This window comes from Rhinoderma darwinii, chromosome 2, assembly GCF_050947455.1.
Source record: "Rhinoderma darwinii isolate aRhiDar2 chromosome 2, aRhiDar2.hap1, whole genome shotgun sequence".
In the NCBI taxonomy this organism is placed as follows: Eukaryota; Metazoa; Chordata; class Amphibia; order Anura; family Rhinodermatidae; genus Rhinoderma; species Rhinoderma darwinii.
This window is the reverse complement of record NC_134688.1, coordinates 445,744,514-445,762,799: the sequence shown is the minus strand read 5'-3', so window position 1 is coordinate 445,762,799 and position 18,286 is coordinate 445,744,514. Positions and strand designations below refer to the sequence as shown.

General features: G+C 42.0%; 1 protein-coding gene across 1 annotated transcript; it reads left to right on the top strand.

The window, feature by feature from the left end:
- The first annotated feature begins 524 nt into the window (after positions 1-524).
- HSPA13 (heat shock protein family A (Hsp70) member 13) lies at positions 525-14,913 on the top strand. Its single transcript, XM_075850922.1, has 5 exons — positions 525-752; positions 9,195-9,535; positions 10,266-10,479; positions 11,149-11,316; positions 13,870-14,913. The coding sequence occupies exons 1-5, from the start codon at positions 548-550 to the stop codon at positions 14,493-14,495; spliced, it is 1,554 nt and encodes a 517-aa protein (XP_075707037.1). The 5' UTR covers positions 525-547; the 3' UTR covers positions 14,496-14,913.
- The last annotated feature ends 3,373 nt before the right edge of the window (positions 14,914-18,286 follow it).

The following is an 18,286-nucleotide window of genomic DNA, read 5'->3' as shown; positions in this document are numbered from 1 at the left end:
GCCCCATGAGCTGCCACCATATAGTATAATTTCTCCTTGGCTGACACCAAATATAATGCCCCTTAGCTGCCTGTCTTTGGGGATTCTGGGACTGTCCAGCTGAATCCGGGACAGTTGGAAGGTAGGTATGAAATTGCCACTATTCTATCCAACTTGTTTTTAAAAAAATACAGTGCCCATATAAAAATTAGTACAAAGGCGCCGTTACCTGTGGCAACAAGATTACGCTTATTTCCCTAAAACAGATAGTAAAATAAAAGAAGAAATCCGATTGGCTACTTCACTGCCTTGCCTGGACTACAACAAAATGGCTGCAGAAACTCGCTTGTGCAGACATCTGTAGCCTGCACTTTTGCCCACGCCCTTCCCCTTAGAATTACTATAAAATTTGACATGCGTTTCCACGACGACTGGACGCCAGCCTCAACATGAGTCCGCAGCACTTTAGTATGTATCAGGGAGGCGGGGTTTGCGCTTGTAATCTCCGCCTACCATCGATGTGCTGCGCATCGTTCATACTGAGGACTGTGGGAATTCAGAACTGCGCATGCGCCTAGTAGTGCGAGTACTCGCTTACAGTTATCGTGGACGCGCAGTCCTAAAGAGGTTCCCGGCATGCTGTGCGGCCGGCGGCTGTGCAATAAGGTACAGTCATCACAGAGCATTAGCGCAGGAAGCGGCTTGTCTTCAGGGAAGTGAGAGCCCGGACCTACGTACACCGGGGACAATGTCTGGCGAAATGACAATACTGGGTGAGTTATTGTGGGTGATGACAATGCGGGTAGAAGTTGATGATGGTTAAGTCGCCAGTAGAAATGGAACTACAAGTCCTAGAATGTCTGCTGTACATATGATCATACAATATGGTGGACCACGGACTGTGACCACTGGCTACAGAGCAGAGAATGGGGAGATGTATCGAAACTAAGTAGAGCAATTGCCTATAGAAACCAATCAGGTAGCAGCTTTCATTTTCCAAGAGGCTTCTGATAGATGAGCACTGGAATCTGATTGGTTGCTATGGCTAATTCCACCACTTATGATAAATCGTTCTTGATTTGTGTAATTTAGTCACATGACTTGATTTTTTTTATTTTTTTTTCTGTCATGTTGGGGATCGATGATATTTGTATAATGTAAAAACGTTGTTACGTTAGTCTAGTACAGTGATCTGCATCATGTTGAAAAACTACAACTCCCAGCATGCCCTGCCAATCCTATTAGTGTGCGCTCCTATAGTCACAGTGATAATTAGGTGTACATTTACATACATTAATTTCTGGGTAAAGACCAACAAGCGTGATCCATACCATCTAGTAAACTGCTGAGACACAAGCGTTCTGGCTGGTTATTTGCAACTACAAATAGAAAATATATTTATTCTCAATAATGGAAATTTGTTACTTCCTTAACCCCTTCTCTCTCTGGCCACTTTTGACCTTCCTGACAGAGCCTCATTTTTCAAATCTGACGTGTCACTTTGTGGTAATAACGTTGGAATGCTTTTACCTATCCAAGCGATTCTGAGATTGTTTTCTCGTGACATATTGTACTTTAGGTTAGTGAAAAAATTTGGTCGATAAATTAAATATTTATTTGTGAAAAACTTCAAATTTTAGCAAAAATTAGCATTTTTCTAAATTTAAATGCATCTGCTTCTAAAACAGATAGTAATATCACACAAAATAGTTACTAGTTAACATCCCCCATATGTCTACTTTATGTTTGCATCATTTTTTTTCACGTACTTTTATTTTTCTAGGACGTTACGAGGCTTAGAACTTTAGCAGCAATTTCTCATATTTTCAATAAAATTTCAATAGGTGATTTTTTTCAGGGACCAGTTCAGTTCTGAAGTGGCTTTGAGGGCCTTATATATTAGAAAGTCCCCATAAATCACCCCATTTTGAAAACTGCACCCCTCAAGGTATTCAAGACCACATTCAGAAAGTATTTTAACCCTTTAGGCGTTTCACAGGAATTAAGGCAAAGTAGAGGTGAAATTTACAAATTTCATTTTTTTTGCCGAAATTCATTTGTAATAAAAAAAAAATCTGTAACACAGAAGGTTTTACCAGAGAAACGCAACTCAATATTTATTGCCCAGATTCTGCAGATTTTAGAAATATCCCACATGTGGCCCTAGTGTCCTGATGGACTGAAACACAGGCCTCAGAAGCAAAGGAGCACCTAGAGGATTTTGGGGCCTCCTTTTTTTAGGAATATATTTTAGGCACCATGTCAGGTTTGAGGAGGTCTTGTGGTACCTAAACAGTCGAAACCCCCAAAACGTGACCCCATTTTGGAAACTACACCCCTCAAGGCATTTTTCTAGGGGTATAGTTAGCATTTTGACCCCACAGTTTTTTTGCAGAATTTAGTGGAATTAGTCAGTGAAGATGAAAATCACCTATTTTTCTGTGGAAACATAGAATTTTTTTCATTTTTACAAGGAATAAAGGAGAAAAAGCCGCCCAACATTTGTAAAGCAATTTCTCCCGATTACGGCAATACCCCATATGTGGTCGTAAACTGATGTTTGGACCCACAGCAGGGCTCAGGAGGGAAGGAGCGCCTTTTGGATTTTGGAGCGCAGATTTTGCTGGATTGGTTTTCAGTGCCATGTCGGGTTTGCAACGCCCCGGAGGGACAAAAACAGTGGAAACCCCCCAAAAGTGACCCTATTTTGGAATCTACACCCCTCAAGGAATTTTTCTAGGGGTATAGTGAGCATTTTGGCCCTTCAGGATCTTTTTTTAGAGCTAAGGTGACCAAAAAACAGCGATTTTGGCGCTTTAAATTCTTTATTTCTTACAGCGTTCTCCGTGCGCAATAAATTACGTTTTACTTTATTCTGCCGGTCGGTACGATTACGCCGATACCATATGTGTATAGTTTTTTTTAAGTTTTGCAGCGTTTGCACAATAAAATTAAGTTTCTATAAAATAATTTATTTTCTGAGACGCTATTCTGAGCCGTAACTTTTTTTATTTTTTCGTCAAAAAAGCTGTGGGAGGTCTTGTTTTTTACGGGACGGGTTGTAGTTTTTAGTGGTACCATTTTGGGGTAAATGCAACTTTTTGATGACTTTTTATTCTATATCTTGGGAGGGGTGGTGACAAAAAAATAGCGATGCTGACAGTTTTCCGTTTATTTTGTTTGCGGCGTTCACCGTGCGGAAAAATGAACATTATAGTGTCATAGATTGGGTCGTTACGAACACGGTGATACCAAATATGTGTACTTTTTTTTTTTTTTAACGTTTTCATTTTTTCCCTATAATAAATGACTTATTATAGGAAAACAAAACCTTTTATTTTTACACTTTTATAAAACATTCTTACGAACTTTTTTTTACTTTTTACACTTTATATTTTTTACCTGCAGCTCTGATCGCTGCTAGAATACATTACACTACCTATGTAGTGTAATGTATTCCAACTGTCAGTGTGACGTCACAGTCACTCTGACAGTTGGTCTACGAGGATGAGCAGAAGCTGATCCTCATAGGCTGACATACATGGCAGACCTGGGGGCCGTTGTCTGGCCCCCGGGTGCCATCACAAGCATCAGAAACCCCCACGATTGCATGGGGGCTGCTGATGCGCTACAAACCCGCTACATGCGGAGATCGCAATCGAGCCCCGCATGTAACGGGTTAATTGCCGAAATCAGCGGCGATGAGCCGCTGATCGGCAACACTGGAGTGTCCGCAGTCGGGGACAGCTGATCTCCAAGTTCCCGATGCACACTGTCGCCGACAGTGTGCCATCGTGAACGACACAGTGACTTCCTGTCACTCTGACAGGAAGCCTATCAGGACCAGCCGAAGGTTGGTCCTGATGGGCTTCCGTCCATGGCAGACCCGGAAGCCATTGTTTTGCTTCCGTTTGCCATATTAACTATCAGCAAACCCCGCGATTTCGGACCGGGGTCTGCCGATATGTTAGAAACCCCCAAAATTCGGCGATTGCACCTGATCGCCGAATTTAAGGGGTTAATTCGCCGAAACCAGCGGCAAAGGAGCGCTGGACGGCAAGAGTGGAGTGTCAGCTGTCGGCGACAGCTGACCTCCCGGTGCACACTGTCGCCGACATTGTGCCCCGGGAAAAACTCAGTAACTGTACGTCCTCGTGCGGGAAGTAACCTCCCGCGACGATGGACAGTTACGTCCTGGTGCGGATAGGGGTTAATGGAAAAATTTTCTTGATGCATTCAGTATTTATTTGGGAAAAACACCAAAATGTAGAGGAAAAATTGCAAAAATGTGCATTTTTCTAAATTTAAATGTCTGCTTGTGAGACAGGCAGTTATACCACACAAAATTGTTGCTAATAATATCCCCCATATGTTTACTTTAGATCGGCATCGTTTTTTTGAACTTTAGCTGCAATTTCTCATGTATTTCAGAAGGCTATATTTTCAGTTGGGCCAGTTCAGTTGTAAAGTGGTTTATTAGGATATATTTTAGGCACCATGTCAGGTTTGAAGAGGTCTTGTGCCAAAACAGTGGAAACCCCCCAAAAGTGACCCTATTTGGGAAACTACACCCCTCAAGGAAATTATCTAGGGGTATAGTGAGCATTTTGAACCCACAGGTTTTTTGCAGAAATTATTGGAATTAGGCTGTGAAAATTAAAATCTAATTTTTTATTTTTCAAAGAAAATGTAGGTTTAGCTAATTTTTTCTCATTTCCACAAGGACTAAAGGCGAAAAAGCACTGCAACGTTTGTAAAGCCATTTCTCCAGAGTAAAACAATACCCCACATGTGGTAATAAACGGCTGTTTGGACACATGGCAGGGCTTAGAAGGGAAGGAGCGCCATTTGGCTTTTGGAGCTCAAATTTAGCAGGTATGGTTTGCGGAGGCCATGTCACATTTGCAAAGCACCTGAGGGAGCAAAACCGTGAAAACACGCAAAAAGTTAATCCATTTAGGGAACTACACCCCTTGAGGAATTAATCTAGGGGTGTAGTGAGCATTTTGAACCCACAGGTGTTTCATAGACTTTATTAGAGTTGGGCAGTGAAAATAAAAACAATCCCTTTTCTTCAATAAGACGTAGCTTTAGCTCAAATTTTTTTATTTTCCAAAACAAATAAAGGAAAAAAAGAAACCCCACATTGTAAAGTAACTTCTCTAGAGTATGGCAATACCCCATTTGTGGTCATAAACTGTTGTTTGGGTACACAGTAGGGCTCAGAAGGGAAGGAGCGCTATTTGGCTTTTAGAGTGCATATTTTGCTGGATTGGTTTCTGGTCGCTGTGTCGCATTTTTAAAGCCCCTGTCGGGCCAAAACAGTGGAAATCCCCCAGAAGTGACCCCATTTTGGAAACTATACCCTTCAAGGTATTCACCTAGGGGTGTAGTGAGCATGTTAACCCTGCAGGTGTTTTGCAGAAATTAGTGTGCACTCGATGTTGCAGAGTGAAAATGTATTTTTTTTTTGCACAGATATGCCAATATGTGGTGCCCAGCTTATGCCACCATAACAAGACCGCTCTCAAATTATTATACTGTGATTCCAGGTTTTAGAATCACCCTACATGTGGCACTAATCTTTTTCCTTCCTGGACATTCAATCAGGCTCAGGAGTGAATGAGTACCATGTGAAATTGAGGCCTAATTTCGGGATTTACAAAGTATTGGTTCACAATTGCAGAGGCTCTGATGTGAAATAATAAAAAGAAACCCCTGAGAAGTGACCCCATTTTGGAAACTACACCCCTCAAGGCATTTATTAAGGGGTGTAGTGAGCATTTTCACCCCACAGGTCTTTTCCATAAATGAATGCGCTGCGGATGGTGCAAAGTAACAATTTTAATTTTTCCCTAGATATGCAATTTCAGTGGCAAATATGTCGTGCCCAGCTTATGCCACTGGAGACACACACCCCAAAAATTGTTAAAAGGGTTCTCCCGGGTATGACGATGGCATATATGTGGAAGGAAACTGCTGTTTGGGCACACTGTAGGGTTCAGAGCGGAGGGAGCGTCTTTTGGCTTTTGGAGCGTGGATTTTGCTTGGTAGTAGATTTGTTTGTATATTGCTGGTGTTTCAGTTTATAATGTGGGCGTACATGTAAGCTGGGCAGAGTACATCAGGGGCATAGTCATGTGGTATAATAATGGGGTAAAAAAACAATAAAATAATCCATAAATATTTGTTACGCTGTGAAGCAATCCTTTCTGCACAGGCCGGTGTCGCACTGATAAATTTCCTTTTCTTATCCCCTTTTGGTCCACACTCCGCACCTTTTGCAGTTTGGGTAATTTTGCTGGGAAAGTGTTGTCCTGGTATAATACGGGCACCCTCGCTTCTAGCAGACATGTTTTGGCCCTCCCCTTCCTGGTTCCCTAATTCAAGGGCCTTGATAAATCGCCTTTTGAAACAGAAGAAGTGTTCTCCTTGGGCCTGCACCTCATATTTTTATTTCCTGAAATGCGAACAAAACACACACACGGGTGTGTATATGGCAAATAAGTCTATAGACACAGAAGACGTAATAAAGTGTATAAATTTATTGACAAAGAATACTCCACAAAAACATGATCAAAACACTTTAAAAAAAGCAGATGGCTGCTATGACTGGTTCAACTGGGGGCCGCCGCCCTAATAAGCAGCCCAATACAAATGCCCCCAGAAAAAGAGTCTACCTCGACACCCCTCACGTAATGATGGCAAGGGTATGGACACAGCAGCCATCTGCTTTTTTAGGTGCTTTTATCATGTTTTTGTGGAGTTCTTTGTCAATAAATTTATACGCTTTATTATGTCTTCTGTGTCTATAGACTTTTTTTTTGCCATATTCATACCCGTGTGTGTGTGTGTGTGTGTGTGTGTGTGTGTGTGTGTGTGTGTGTGTGTGTGTTCTTTGTTCCTATCTATTGTAGTCTTTAAGTATGTGGCAACATATGTGCGGTGCCCGCTGGTGCATTTTTGATATTTTAATTTCCTGACTTATTGGAGCCTTAACTAACTAATTTATTCATAGATGTAGTGGTATGAGGGCTGTTTTTTTTGTGGGACGAGCTGTAGTTATTATTGGTACCATTTTGGGGTACATGCGACTTTTTGATCACTTTTTATCCTATTTTTTGGGAGGCCAGGTGACCAAAAAAACTCTTGCATAGGTTTTTAGTTTTGTTTTATACAGCGTTCACCATGCGTTATAAACTACATGTTAACTTTATTCTGCGGGTCAGTGCAATTCCGGCGATACCATTTTTTTTATGTTTTACAACTTTTTGCACAATATAATTACTTTTGGAAAAATTTCTTTTTTTCTGTCGCCATGTTATAAGAACGATAAAGTTTTAATTTTTCCATCGATGGAGCTGTATGAGGGCTTTTTTTTTGCGGGACAGTAGTTAGTATAGTATAGTAGTTAGTAAGCTGTAGTTAGTATAGGTACCGTTTTTGGATACAAGCGACTTTTTTATCGCTTTTTATTCCATTTTTTTGTAGGGCAATGTGACAAAAAATAAATTCTGTTTTTTGCAGGGTTTTTTTACGCCGTTCACTGCGTGGAATAAATAACATAATATTTTTTATAGTTCAGGCAATTAAGGACGCGGCGATACTAAATATGCATGGTTTATTTCTTTTTTTCAATGATAAAGAATTTAATAAGGGAAAAAGGGTAATTGCCGATCTGCTGCCAACCACTAAGATGCAGGGATCGCTTTCAATCGCTGCATCTAAGGGGTTAATGGCAGCTAGCTCCGGTTACTGCCATTACAGGTAGATGTCAGCTGTAACATACAGCTGACATCCACCGCTGATGACACCGGCTCAGCTCCTGAGCCGGTGGCTACGGAAGCCTCTTAGGCCCCGCCTCCGGTCAGGGCCTAAAAGTCAAACGTACTAGGCATACCGGGAGGCCACTGTTAGGCCTCCGGTTGCCTTTGTAGCCACCGGCATCCCAGAAATGTCATTGCTGGGGTGCCGATGAGCTGCAAACACCTTAAATGCAGAGATTTCTTTTGGCCGCTGCGTTTAAGGGGTTAATGGCGGATATCGAAGCAAACTTCGGTACTCGCCATTACCCCAGGGTGTCAGCTATAACATGCAACCGACACCCGGGGAATCAGTGACCTATCAGCGTCATACACTTCTCTCCATTCATTTACACAGCACATAGCGATATATTTATATCACTATCTGCAGCCACATAAACACACTATAACATTACTGCAGTGTCATGACAATGAATATACATTACCTCCAGCCTTGACATGATGTGTATTCAGAATCCTGACACTTCGCTAACACAATCCAGACACTACAGCACAGCAAGCGTAATCTTGTTTGAAATTAAACTTTACAGCGTAATCTCGCGAGATTACACTTGCTGTGCTGTAGTGTCGGGATTGTATTAGCGAAATGTCAGGATTCTGAATACGCCACGTCCTGGCTGGAGGCAATGTATATTCATGGTCAGGACACTGCAGTAATGTTATAGTGTGTTTATGTGGCTGCACATAGTGATATAGCTATATCGCTATGTGCTGTGTAAATGAATGGAGAGAAGTGTATGACGCTGATTGGTCACTGATTGGTCAGCGTCATACACTCCTCTGTACAACGCCCACTTGGTCAAAAAGTAAAACACGCCCAGTTGTTCATTGAGAAACTCATTAGCATAAAGCTAATATAGGTCATAAAAACACTTCTGTAATCTACATTACAGCGCCGATCACACCATGTACAATATAGGCCACTTATAATGTGGTGACAGAGCCTCTTTAATTTAGATGGGGGGTGTCCCAATTTGACCGCCCATTTTAAATGGCTGTAAAGTGACAGATGTTTGGCAGCAAAAAGAGGATTTTTTTTTTTCTGACTGATGCAACTATGGTAATTTAAAAAAAAACAAAAAAAAACTCACAGGTGACAAGACAGGCAATAGACTCCGGCCAAGAGCCACGTGAGACTATTATCCTTGTGATGAAACCTACATATACCTAAGAAACAGCTAAATATAGTTATTAACAACTTGACAGGAGGGGGCGGCTTGGGGACTTACATTTTGTGCCCCACCAGTATGTGTATTATTAGGCCATTCATTTCATAGACTGTGCCACTCATGCCACGTACACGGGATTATGACCCCTTATATACTGTACGGTAAAGATGTCTCTTATCCAGTCGGATAGATGAACATTCACGTTTCTTTTATTCCAAACCAGGTTCTGCTATTTTGACTCTCCTCTTGGCGGGTTACCTGGCACAGCAGTATTTACCTATGCCTACTCCAAAAGTGATTGGCATAGATCTTGGAACGACGTACTGTTCGGTTGGTGTATTTCATCCTGGCACAGGAGAAGTAAAAGTCATTGCAGATAACAGCGGACATCAGAGTATACCGAGTATCGTGTCCTTCACTGAAAACGACGTTTACCCCGGGTATGAAGGCCAGGAGCTCGCCGACTCCAATCCCCAGAACACAATATATGACGCCAAAAGATTTATTGGAAAAATCTTTACCCCTGAGGAATTGGAAAGAGAAAGTGACCGGTATCCGTTTAAGGTGAGAGGTGTAATCCAGAGATGGATAGAAAAAGGAAATGTATCCAGTACAACGGAATCATTAAAGGGGAAGTCCACATAAAGTTATGTAGCTCTTCATCAGGCCCCGTTCACCATAATAATGTCATAGGGAACTGTACCACTACTGTATTAGATTTTTTCTTTAACCCCCTATATACACCATCATGCTTACTACAGTGTGTTTTATGTTGGTTTGTGGGAGCGGGGGCAAGAGGTCGACTTAAAGTGACAGCATGACCCTTCCGTCTAACCGCATATTGGAGAAAGCTTCAATGTTTGTCATTGTCGGCAGTCATTACTTAATTGGTGGTGTCTCACTTTCTTGTTACTATAGAAACACCAGCATATTTGGTGGTTTCTATGGAGACCAGATAGCCTTGAGCGCCATGGTTTTCCATGTCCTGCGTTTTTATGCGTTAGTTTAGTCAGATGTGCGTTAATAACCACCACTTTATAGAAATAATCTACATGAAAAGTTGAGTTACTTCATAAATACATTTCATTCCAAATTTTGAGCTGATCCTGAGTTATGGCCTATATTATACTCCAGAGCTACATTTACAATTCTGCTAGATGCTATTGGAAACAGTCGACAACCTTTTCAGAATGGGCCTTAAAATGGGAAGCTAGTTGTCAGGTCCTAAATCAATACAATATTCATTCAAATTCATGTGGCTTATGCTGATTGATTGTGATCTCATCTGTTTCAGGTTCTGTACAAGGAGGGTGAAGCTGTGTATTCTATCAAAACCAATGAGACCTTCACAGTAACGCCGGAGTACATCAGCGCTCAGCTGCTACTGACACTAAAGAAGATGGCAGAGGAGTATCTTGGTCTTCCTGTCTCTAAGGCCGTGATTTCGGTGCCAGCAGAGTTTGATGAAAGACAACGCAACTACACTGTTAAGGCTGCTAATCTAGCGGGTATGGGATCTGACATGATATTGATTTTAGTACCTAATATATGATAGAATAAAGGTCTGCTCCGGAAGTCAACTCTTCGGATAGGCCATCAATGTTTGATTGGTGAGGAGGGTCTGACTTTTGTGACCCCCTGCCGATCATTGCAATGAATAGGTCTTTTTTGTGCTGATCGGTGAGGGTTTTGGTGGTCAGACCCTCCTGATCAAACATTGATGGCCTCTCCTAAACATTGAGACAACTCCAATATGGCATTATCTAGTTAATGAGCTGGTGAGGAAATGCACCAGTGGTGTATATTGATTATCCCATGTCAAGTTATGTCTCGAGGTAAAAGTAAAAAACGAATGTCCTACCGGTTTCAAGGAAGAGAAAGCAGGGGCTGTGCTTATTTATTTAGCCTAGGTGACCCTTGGACTAAATGATAGTTTAATTGTTGAAAGCGTGTCTGTCATTTTGCACGACTACTGACAAGTTGTAGAAACGTGTCAGATGTCTGTTGTATGTTAGCAGCATAGCCAAAGGTAAAGGTCGTCCTTGTGACATCCTATCCATGCAGTCAAGGCTACCTTATCGTTTGATCACAGTTGTGGTGTAACACTTTTTTTTTTTTTTTAATGTATTGTACCTGAATTTGAATGGTCACCTAATGTCTGAGTCTTCATAATACAGGTCTAGACATTTTGAGGATCATCAATGAGCCCACAGCAGCAGCGATGGCCTATGGATTACACAAGGCTGATGTGTTCAATGTCCTGGTGGTGGATTTAGGAGGAGGAACGTTGGATGTCTCCCTGTTGAATAAGCAAGGAGGAATGTTCCTAACAAGAGCCATGGCAGGTAAAACCCCCTCTGTCTGCTGAACTAGATTGTGTGTATAGTATACTGAGGGACAATTTAAGAGAAACATTACAAATGCTCCTTCTTTTTAATTCAGGCAACAGATGTCGATTAGGACGTTCTGTCCCCAATGATATGTCATTCCACCTGCATTTAATTCATTTTCACCCCCTATTCCCTCTTTTAGCTTCCCCCGCTATACTCTCTATGGTGTGGGGGTGCATGTCACGGATATGTAAATCTGCCAGTGCAGTATATGGTGAACTTTCGTACCCACACTTCCAAGCATGCCTTGCGGCTCCATCGGGAGCGCGCATAATAATAAACTAATAGGCTGGCTGTCATGATATCTTACAAAATTTACAGTACTTTGCAAAAGTTTTAGGCCGTTTTGGAAGAAAGAATGCTTTCAAAAATAGATGTGTTAAGTTTTTTTGTTTTTTTTTATTACCAAAATGCAAAGTGAATGAACAGAAGAGAAATCAATATTTGGTGTGACCACCTTTTGCATTCAAAACAGCATCAATTCTTCTAGGGACACTCGCACACAGTTTTTGAAGGAACTCGGCAGGGAGGTTGTTCCAAACATCTTGTAGAGCTAACCACAGAACTTCTGTTGATGTAGGCTTCCTCAAATCCTTCTGTCTCTTCATGTAATGCCAGACAGACTTCCTGATGTTGAGATCAGGACTCTGTGGGCGCCATATCATCACTTCCAGGGCTCCTTTGGTCTTCTTTACGCTAAAGATAGTTCTTAATGACATTGGCTGTATGTTTGGGGTCGTTGTCCTGCTGCTGGATGAATTTGGAGCCAATCAGATGCTTCCCTGGAGGTATTGCATGATGGATAAATATCTGCCTGTATTTCTCAGCATTGAGGACACCAATAATCCTGACCAAATCCCCAACGCCATGCAAGGAATATCCACCATGCTTCTATGTTACCTACAGACACTCATTATTGTATCGTTCTCCAACCCTACGAGGAACAAACTGCCTTCTCTTAGTCAAATATTTTACATTTTGACTCCTCAGTCCAGAGCACCTGCTGTCATGTTTCTGAACCCCAGTTCCTATGTTTCCATGCAGAGTGGCTTGGCCTTGTTTCCACGTTGAAGGTATGGGTTTTTGGGAGCAATACTTCCATGAAGACCACTTCTGGCCAGATTTCTCTGAATAGTAGATGGGTGTACCTTAGTCCCACTTGCTTCTGCCGGTTTTGAGCTGGTGGAAATGCTGGACATATTCAGATTTCAAAGGGATGTAAGCTGATCTGATGCACTAAGTTTCTTTGGCTGACCACTGCGTCTACGATCCTCAACATTGCCCGTTTCTTTGTACTTCAAAGGAGCTTGAACAGCACTTCTTGAAACCCCAGTCTGCTTTGAATACTTTGCCTGGGACAGAAAGCTACTGATGCAGTATAACTACCTTGTGTCTTGTTGCTGTGCTCAGTCTTGCCATGGTGGACCTGTTACATGAAACTGTCTTCCACAACCTCATCTTTGTAGCATATTTTGGCTGTTCCTCACCAGTTTTAAGTCTTCTGCACAGCTATTTCTGTTAGTTAATGATTGTGCTTCAACCAACCGATTTGGTATAATCGACTAATCATACACCTGACTATAATCCCAAAAAATCAATGCCTTTGTGCAAGTGTAGCTAGAAGAATTGATGTTGTTTTGAAGGCAAAGGGTGGTCACACCAAATATTGTTTTGATTTAAATGTATCTTCTGTTCATTCACTTTGTATCTTGTTAATTGATAAAAGAAAATTATTAGCGCTTCTATTTTTGAAAGCTTTCTTACGTTGCAGCATTTTACCACAACTGCCTAAAACTTTTGCACAGTAATAGAGCATAGGGTGCTATGCAAACTTGACCATGATCCAAATGGTCCCTTTGGTTACACACAAACAAAATGATCGCAACACTCCAGAAAGTAGTTTAAAAAAAATAGAGAAAATGTGGTTTATTTTATCCATGTCAGATGCTATGCTATGTTTCTCATAGGACATGAGAAAGGTCAAGAATAGGGCAAAGTGCACATGGAGTCAGAGAAATGCATGGACACCGGGGGCAATAGAGAAATTGCGGTAAAGCAGATAATAAGAGTGATACACTAGAGAGGAAGATATGTATGAAATAGATTAAGAAGCAAGAACCGTGGCTTTCTGGATTGTAAAATAGTTATAACAAAGCAGAGATATAGAGATCAGGAACGTGCAATGATTACATGATGGAGCAGTCCTAAGATGAGAGCCTTCATGTGTCCCATGAGCGGGCGAGCAAAGACCCCCCCCCCCCCCCCACTTCCTGTAGTCCGTCTCCTATTCTCAGTAACTAGGGACAGAATTTACATGACAACAGGTGGTGGACATCAGATCAGGAAGGGAGACACCTAGTGGCAGTAACTTCACACAGTTTTGGCAAGGATAAAACTGAAACCTTTATAAGGAAGGTCAATTGCACATAATTTTAGATTAGCGCAAGTTGTGTGAAAAGTTTGTGTCCATTTGCCCATCGTTTTCACTCCTAATTTGTCTCCTGATAGGTAACAATAAACTGGGCGGACAGGATTTCAATCAGAGACTTCTACAGTATTTATATGACAGTATTTATACTACCTACGGGTCACTGCCTCCCCTTAAAGAAGAAATCCACAGGCTCAGGCAGTCTGTGGAAGCCGTCAAGCTGAACTTAACCTTGTACGATTCCTCCTGGGTTCGTATGCCATTAACCTTGCCCAAACGACAACCTGGTAAACCAGCAGAGCAAGATCCAAAGGAGCGTCCCAAAGAAGAGGGCCGACAGGATGACTACAGCAATGTGGAGCGGGTCCAATTTGAAACTGAAATTTCACGGAAGCTATTTGAGTACTTGAATGAAGACCTTTTCCAGAAGATCCTGGTGCCCATTGAACGGGTATTAAAGGAAGGTCACCTACAGAAGGACGAAGTGGATGAGATTGTCCTTGTTGGTGGCTCCACCAGAATACCTCGCATACGCCAAGTTATAAGGGACTATTTTAACAAAGAACCGAACACGTCTGTAGATCCGGACTTGGCTGTAGCCACAGGAGTGTCAATACAAGCGGGGATTGTGGGGGGGTCCTGGCCGCTTCAAGTCAGCGCAATAGAAATACCCAACAGACATTTAAGGAAAAGTAACTTTAACTAAAGCCGTTTTATCCGGTTACTTAGAGCCACTGATTCCAGTATGTATTAAAGGCCATATCAAAGTTGACACTTTATCTTATTTTCAGTCCTGCCCTCAAAAATTATTTATTTTTTTAAAAGATGTGTGAGAGACGTTTATGGAGTTTGCCGCCACTTTATTATGTGCGGGTGGAGGAAACTTGCTCTATATATTTATTACATTTTGGTACAATTTGTATCCGCTGTCCAACAACCGTTACTTGAATGTAGCTGTAAAATCCTCATGTTTTAATGTACAGAAGACTTGACATTCCTTTTTTATTTGTTTTGCGCCATGTATATAATTATATGCAGTAACCTTGTATAACGTTCATGTTGGTCAGGGAACATAGGGTCTGATGTGAATTTAAAGGGAATTAAATCTTTATGCGTTTTCTGTTTTTGGTTTGTTCTCATGTAATCGAAAATAACAATAAGGATCTGTTCACACTGGCGTCATGGCTTCCATTAATAATGGCAACCATGATTCTGTGATGTGGCGGTCATATGGCTGATCCGCACGGTGACCATTGAAGTTGAGTCTCGTTTGCGACAATGGCACACCTAGATAAATTTGCTGCAACTTGAAGGACATTTTGAGGGGAGAGTACGTAGGGTTGTCCGAGATTTAATGACTTTGTGTTAATGCTTGTAATTTATAATTGTAAATACATATGTAATATACTTACATTTTCCAAAGTGTTCCCGTTTCCAGATCCTGCCGTGGGGAACTTGACGGGTGACGTCACTCTCTGCACTGGCTCTGGCCGCTTTCTTGATCTTGAATTATTTTCCAGTTATACGAAACGTCACTTGTGATGTGGTGTATATCGGCTCGTTCTGTTGTAACGCGCATGCGCGGCCCCTGCTGTTATCTCGAGAACAGCAGGGACCGCGAGAACAGCAGGGACAGCGCATGCGCGTTACAGGCTGTGAAGCCGAACAAGCCAATATACACCATCTCACAAGTGACGTGTCGTATACCCGGCAAAGAATTCAAGACCAACAAAGCGGCCAGAGCCAGTGCAGAGAGTGATGTCATCCGTCAAGTTCCCCACGGCAGGATCTGGAAACGGGACCACTTTGAAAAATGTAAGTATATTACAAATGTATTTAAATTTATAAATTACATGCATTAACACAGTCATTAAATCTCGGACAACCCCTTTAAGGCCTGATTTACACGAGCGTGTGCGTTTTGCGCACGCAAAAAAACGCAGCGTTTTGCGTGCGCAAAAGGCACTTGACAGCTCCGTGTGTCATCAGTGTATGATGCGCCGCTGCGTGATTTTCACGCAGCCGCCATCATAGAGATGAGGCTAGTCGACGTCAGTCACTGTCCAGGGTGCTGAAAGTTAACTGATCGGCAGTAACTCTTTCAGCATCCTCGACAGTGAATTCCGATCACCATATCGAGTAACCTGTTTAAGAAAAGAGGTTCATACTTACCGAGAACTTCCCGGCCGTTGCCTTGGTGACGCGTCCTTGGTGACGCGCCTCTCTTGACATCTGGCCCCACCTCCCTGGATGACGCGGCAGTCCATGTGACCGCTGCAGCCTGTGCTTGGCTTGTGATTGGCTGCAGCTGTCACTTGGACTGACTTGTCATCCCGGGAGGTCAGACTGGAGGAAGAAGCCGGGAGTTATCGTTAAGTCAGAACTTTTTTTTTTTTTTTTTTTTTTTTTTACACGTTCACGTATATTGGGATTGGAAGTCACTGTCCAGGGTGCTGAACCAGTTTAACTCTTTCAGCACCCTGGACAGTGACTGTCTCCTGCCGGGTTCGGTCAAAACGAGTTCGGCCGAACCCGGTGAAGTTCGGTTCGCTCATCTCTAAGACACTCCGTTCGGATGTTTGTAAACAGAAAAGCACGTGGTGCTTTTCTGTTTACATTCAGTTTGACAGCTCTTGCACGAATCACGCAGTTCGCACGGAAGTGCTTCCGTGCGACTTTCGTGGTTTTCACGCACCCATTGACTTCAATGGGTGCGTGATGCGCGAAAAACGTACGATTATAGAACATGTCGTGAGTTTTACGCAACGCACTCGCGCTGCGCAAAATTCACGCATTGTCTGCACTGCCCCATAGAGTAATATAGGTGCGTACGACAGGCGTGAAAAGCACGAGCGTCGCACGCGCGTATATTACGCTCCTGTAAATGAGGCCTAAGTCAGTATTTTGGCACACTGTGCTTTGTAAATACCGTTTTTTGTTTTGCTTACACCAATTTATGGCGTACGTAATTTGACACCGATGTTTTCTGGCAAAGACATGGGGTGCGTTTGCCACATTTTTACAAATCCTCTCAGCCATTTTTTATTTTATTTTTGTCCCTTTTAAAAACTTTCTAGATGGGTGTAACATTTTTTTTAAAACTCATAAATTTGGCGCACAGTATGTACGTTTTATTATTTTGGTTAATTTTGCTTATTAAATCTCCCCCATTATGAGCACCAGTCTGTATTACAACTCATTCCGTCAGCCCTGTACCCACAGTTACACACGTAAGATTACGTTGGATACGAGCCTGATCATACATTGACATCTATTACGTCTCTATAGATCTGGATTTGGTCTCAATAAATAGCGGGTAATAACTTTGGCGATTGTTGATATTGACGTTTAACCGGTTGTCACCCTGTTTGAGGTTGCAGCTGCTGCCGTGGGTGCGGCTCCTGGTAATCAGCTGATTTTGCTGGGGGAAACCTGATCTTGCCAGACATTCCTACAGCAGAGGAATTGTAGTATTACATGTGTCCAACAGAGTTGCTCTTGGCTCTGCCTTATAGAGGGTGGTCCTGAGTAGGGGACCCATTCTATGAAATCCATATGCCCTAATAGGGAGTATGGACAGGGGTTGTTTTTAACAATCCCTTTTAAGTTTATCACTCCATGGCACCTTTTGGTGACGCTCAGGTCAGTGTAAATTGGCCACATCATGCAACCTCAATGTTCCCCAATGGTAGGTAAAAATCACACGGCAACCACATGAATTCTAACATTGACTGAATCTTGTGATCATTGCAAATCCTCCCTGACCGTTCACATATATGGGAAAATTGCGGTTGTGACACCAGAAGTTGCAGTTTTTGTAGTAAAAGAAAAAGGAACAGCACTGTATAATAAATGTACTGCAGTTCCCCTCTTCAATAAAAGAGATAGGACAATGTTCCTCATATAATGCAGTGATTGAGATGTTTTTTCATTATGGACAACAAACTTTTTTTTTTTTATGAAATGTGTAATTTCAAATTTACATTTTATTTAAAAATGTTTTTTACTTTTTTCAATGCAGCTTCTATGAACTTAGATGTGATCGGTATTCTGGTTATCGTGTGTTAGGGTATGTTCACACGTACAAAAAGAAGTGGCTAAAATTACGAGGCTGTTTTCAAGGGAAACCGCCTTTGATTTCAAGGTGTTTTTGAAGCTGTTTTTAATGTGAATCTTATTTTGAGCCGCTTTTCATAGTGTCAATGTAATATCCGCTCCAAACTATTATTATTTTTATTAAATCGGCAGCGTAAAAATACACCATGTGAACAGCACAGCGTATGAACGGCACAGTGTATTTCCCATTGAAATCAATGGGAAACTGTTCGCAGGCTTATTTCAAGTGGATTTTGGAGTGTAAAACAAGCCTGAGAATAAGCTGTGTGAACATACTCAAAGAGGTACACAGAAGCCACTGTCAGCCGAGCCGTCGGTACATCAGACTGACGGATTTGGCTTACAGCGACACTGCGGCTTCTATGTATAGTGGACACATAG